Raw genomic sequence first — 4,972 nt, 5'->3', positions numbered from 1 at the left:
ATCTTTTCCAAAGTATGGCCTTCTCAATAAATGTAAAACATCTTCCTACTTATGTTATTTTAAATACTCAACTTCTAATTCAATTAATTATTGAGCATCCACTCTAGTTTGGGAGCTGTTGGAATATCATAGTGTTAGGGTTGTTTTTGCTAATAATTCTCATACAGATCAGGTATTTTGGGGGTCTTTACAATTTTGTTTCCAAAATTTGTCAAAATTTTGGGTTGCTTTTTCCTTTGTACTTCAGAAGCTGGAAATAATCTACTTTCAAATAAAGGGAAACATTTTCTTCTCGTGTCTGGAATGCTCGATTGTAATCATCTACACTCCATTTTCTAATGCTGCCTTTTTAAAAAAGTTTTTTTTAAAAAGACGGTTCCCTAACATTTCAAGGATTATGGTCAAAATTATGTTCAGACATGCATTCTTCTGAGGATACCAAGATTTGGGGGGAAGGAAATGGAATAGACAGGACACCGAAGGTGATGATGCCTTACTCACAGAACATGGGAAGGAATGTATGCAGAGCATATTCACTGGAAAGCCCAGTAGGAAGTTAACTATCTAGAGAGGGTGGTAGAAGTGGGATCCAAGTCAGATAAACCTGATGGCAGTATTGTGGAAGAAGGGGATTCCCGCCAAAGATGAGAGAAAGGATGGTGACACTTGGTGCAACCCAAAAGGCAGAAGTCATGTGTCAAGACCTATTTATCTACTTGTCCCTATCCTTGGCTATCTTTACTTCTAGAATGAAGTGAAAAGGGGGGAATTCTGTTTGAATAATTAAAATACCAAAACCCAACTCACTGCCATCGAGTTGATTTCGACTCATAGCAACCAAACAAGACAAGGCAGAACTGCCCGCATGGACCTCTGCGATTTTACTGGAACAGAAAGCCCAGAGAAGCTGGTTGTTCTGACCTGCTGAAACTACTTATGGTTAGTATAAGAACGCCTAACCCACGACACTGCCAGGCACCTTACAAGAATATCACTCGCTGCCATCCAGTCGAGGCCTCCTCCTAGGGACCCTATGGGACAAAGTAGAGCTGTCCCTGGGATTTTCTGAGACTGTAATTGTTTAGAGCAGAAACACCCGTATTTCTCCAGCAGTGAGGCTGGTAATTTTGAACAACTTAACTTGAAGATTGAAGCCCAACCTGTAAGCACTGGGCCAACAGGTCTCCTTTAAAAGAGGAGAAAATTCAACTGAATTTTGGACAATCTCTAATAGCTTTTATGCCTTTTTACCTTGATGTTATATAACGTCTTTTTTATACTTACTCATTTTCGACCAAAGAAATTTGAATTTGTGATTGTTAGTCTATAGGTCTTAATATACCTATATATCCACAACTTCTCGATTTTAATTTTATATCACCATAAACAATATCTCAGATTTGGGGTTTTATTAAATAATATTGTAAGCCTATCAATGAACCTTCCCTTTATTAATTTCCAGGGAGAAAGATTTTTATTACCAGTTCCCTGTTCCTTAGAGAGGGAACAAGATGAGACTCTCTTGCCACTCGTATAAAGACTAATTTACAGCTTTGGAAACCCAAAGGGGCATTTCTAATCTGTCCTATAGGGTTGTTTTGAGTCAGAATGAACTCAATGACAGGAAAGATATATCGTTTTTGTAAATCCAGAATAATCGCTATGTCATATACATGAGAACAAGTGACTTTCATCTTAATTAGGTTTATAATCATAGTGAATAGTAACTGATTTACAGAAGTAAATGAAAATAGGTCTGATATCTCTAAATGCTATTTGTCTTCTTGATAATATAATTAACAGACCTCAACACATACTGAAAATAAAGTCTTCACAGCTCCCATTTCCCTGAAGCTCAGTAAAGCAAGTTCCGTCTTAAATGACATCTGGGATAGCAGGCTCTTCATGGATTTATTTCCCAAAGTTGATATACACAATTATTAGTTTGTATGACATACAGTGCAGTCTTCAGATAAAAAAATTGTTTTCTATTACTTATAATTAAATCATTTTAGTGGGGACTCACTGCTCTTATAACAATCCAGTATAGTATAGAATTTGTCTATCAGCCTTTAAAATGTTCTCCTTATTAAAAAGTAGAGTAAAAGCTCTATAACTAAGCAGTATCTTTGTCAACGCTTCATTTTCATCCATGCCTTACTGTTTCTGTGGTTTTATTAGAGTTCTGATTCTTGAAGTGGTAGTTTGTCTTTAAATATACCTATCCAGCTCTGTTTTAGCAGAGAATTACAGGGGGTGGGGGAGTGACCGATTAAAGGAAAAAACATTGTTAACGATATTAATTTACATCCTAAGAGTCAAGACACTGAGAAGCCTACATTATCAAATCTCCCACTATCTGTGCTTAAACTAATCAGATGCATCAAAAGTCACTGAACTGAAAAGACGTCAATGTCTTACCAACCACTGTCTTCTTAAGATCCCTAGCTCTGGTAGCATGTTTCCTAAAATACACTTTGAAGTTCAGTGAAACTTCATTACACAAAACACTTTTTCTAGTCACCTACAGTTTGGGGTCTGGGAAAATAATTCTGATAAAGTAGAAGTTGTGAGCATTGCTCCATGTAGATGGAGTAAGACAGCAAGAGAGCTTAGACATGACATAGCAAGAGAGCTAACAAAGTCTACCCACTGACATCGCTGAATGTTCCTCGCTTTATTCCAAAAGATGAAAAATCACATCAGACAGGAAACACATTCTTTAGATTAGTGACAGGTGTAGAACAAGCACACCCGTCAACATTTATTGTCAGTGTCGGCAAGCATGCTCAGAGACAGAGAGGACAGCTCTTCCTTTCCATTGAAGTGGCACGCATCATATGATTCCTTCATCTACACATCACCAAGCAGCAAAGCCCCTCGGTAATGAAGCTACTTGGTGTTTAACATGAAAATGTAAGTACTAAAGAGAGATGATGACTATAATCATGATGATGATGATGATGATGATGATGATGATAATGGTACCCATGAGTTTAGTTTAAGAATTCCTTTAGGAAGAGGGAGGAAAGGTTGTTTCCATTCTCATACTCATTTCTTCACAGACCAGGAAACTTATTTTGAAGGGGAATGAATTAGCAGCTTTATTTGAGTGATTTAGATTGCAGCACAATAATACCTTCCAGGAAGCCTTGAAAGCTGCAGTAGGAACTGAGTGCAAGTGAAGTTTTAAAGGTAAAAATACCCCTCTCCACCCCATCCCACCCCACCCCCCACCCCCCGACCCCACAGGGGGTGCCCATTTCCTCTTCTCTCCTAGCCACATGAACAGATGCATCAAATCTATAGCACTAGTCAGGATAAATTCTGGAAAATGGGGGAGCAAAAGGCTCCTTGGTACAAGTTTGAATCTAGGATTTACCTGCTCTGATCCCAGTTGGCAGCAAAAAGGACTAGAATCTTCCTGCCATAATGATCCAGGTTGGCCAGGCCCCCAGGGAAGCCATCCTTCAGCGCTTGCTTGATGCCAGGGTCAGTGGCCTTGAAGCTTTTGAACATGTCCAGATTCTGCTGTCTGTACTCAAAGTACTGGGCCAGGAGGCGGAAGGCCTCAAAGTGATGAAACTTCCTAGCCCGCAAGAAGCGTAAGATGAAGGCATCATCCGTGCGTAGAAAGCCAATATCCGGCCTGGTGATGACCATGTCCCTCACCTCCTGGATGTCCTGGTGCAGCGTATCTGGGTTCTCATTGAGTTCTAGGCGAGCTTTCTCCAGGGTCTCAGGAGAGAGGCCAGCTTGCAGATGAGTCATTGTCCTGCTCCTTCCCCGGCCCTCCCTTGCTATATTGCTGACTGTCCCAAACAAACTTGTTCCTTCCACAGGCACACTCAGGCCCCCACACCTCACTAGTGCCTCTCTCCTCTCCTTCACTGGAAATGATTTGTCCGAAGGTCCAACCCAGTACCCTGTTGCTCCTGGTTTCCCACAGACTGTCTATGCGGGATCTAAACTTCTTCCACTGCACCCCCACCTGCCCCTAAAAAAAAACAAGGAATGCCCCACTTTGGTTCTTTCTTCCTTTACCCTTAGGGGTAAGGGCTTCAGAGCAGCCCACCACTTCCTGTCCTTCCTCGCCCACAAAACACCCCTAACCCTACCAGGCACTGGTGGTGCAGATCTCGGTGCCTTCCTCTTTTCTTCTCTTCCAAGATGAAACAACAGCCCCCGTGCACATCTCAGCCTCGGCTCTGTGCTGCTTCGGCGGGCGCTACGGAAGGATGCGCCTGCCAGGGATAGCGATGGGAATTCTGATTAATAATAAGGTGGCTCTTCCACGCGGAGCTCCAGGGCGGGGAGAGCGCGTCTTTGACAGAAAGGAAAAAGAGAAAGAGGTGGGGAAAGAGCTTATTTCTCCTCTCGGCTTATTCGAAGATGCTATTTTTAAAAGCCATTTGTGGGATTGTATTTAAAATGTGTATGATCCAATTAGGTGGATGGAGTCTCTGCAGATAGGGCACCTTCCCTCCACCCCTCCTCGATACGCCGTCATCTCATAAGGCACCAGCAGGGTTTGGGGTGGCATTGGCACCAACGTGGGCTCCCGACTGCCCCCACCCCCGCCCTCCCCCCAAGCCCTACCCCACCCCATGCCCAAGTTCTCCCTTCTTCCCAGTCCTTCATTTCAGCGGACTTGCCGCGGGCAGAAGAAGAAAAAGAAAATCTTGCCCTAAAATGCACATTTCAAAGGCAGGGCGTGGGGGAGGGGGGAGTGGACAATAAAATTTAAATGCCTGGATTCCGCGGCCTTCCCCCCCCCCCTCCATAAAACCCCAAAGCTGGAGAGAAGAAAGCGCAGCATGCTCCTACCAGCAAACCCGGAGGCGGGCACGCTAAGCAATGCGGCACTCCCAGGCATCCATCAGCCGAGGCTTCGGCGACAGCGGCATCAACTCCGCTCCGCGGGATGGAGCGAGCGGCGGGGGGCGGCTGCGGGGACCCGGGCGGAGGGCGC

General features: G+C 43.7%; 1 protein-coding gene across 1 annotated transcript in view; it reads right to left on the bottom strand.

Moving 5' to 3' along the window:
- The window catches only part of CLVS2 (clavesin 2), a 91,785-nt gene extending 86,880 nt beyond the window's left edge, over nt 1-4,905 (bottom strand). Inside the window, exons 1-2 of the mRNA XM_004702042.2 lie at nt 4,828-4,905; nt 3,383-4,324 (exon numbers count right to left, since the gene is read on the bottom strand). Of these exons, the coding sequence (XP_004702099.1) occupies nt 3,383-3,771 (389 nt within the window). The 5' untranslated portion in view covers nt 3,772-4,324; nt 4,828-4,905. The remainder of the gene's footprint in view (nt 1-3,382; nt 4,325-4,827) is intronic.
- Nucleotides 4,906-4,972: the final 67 nt, after the last annotated feature.

This window comes from Echinops telfairi, unplaced genomic scaffold, assembly GCF_000313985.2.
Source record: "Echinops telfairi isolate 266 unplaced genomic scaffold, ASM31398v2 ScPeMD7_3533;HRSCAF=4204_0, whole genome shotgun sequence".
Taxonomy (NCBI): domain Eukaryota; kingdom Metazoa; phylum Chordata; class Mammalia; order Afrosoricida; family Tenrecidae; genus Echinops; species Echinops telfairi.
The sequence above is the reverse complement of the archived record's forward strand: the minus strand, read 5'-3'. Positions and strand labels throughout refer to the sequence as shown.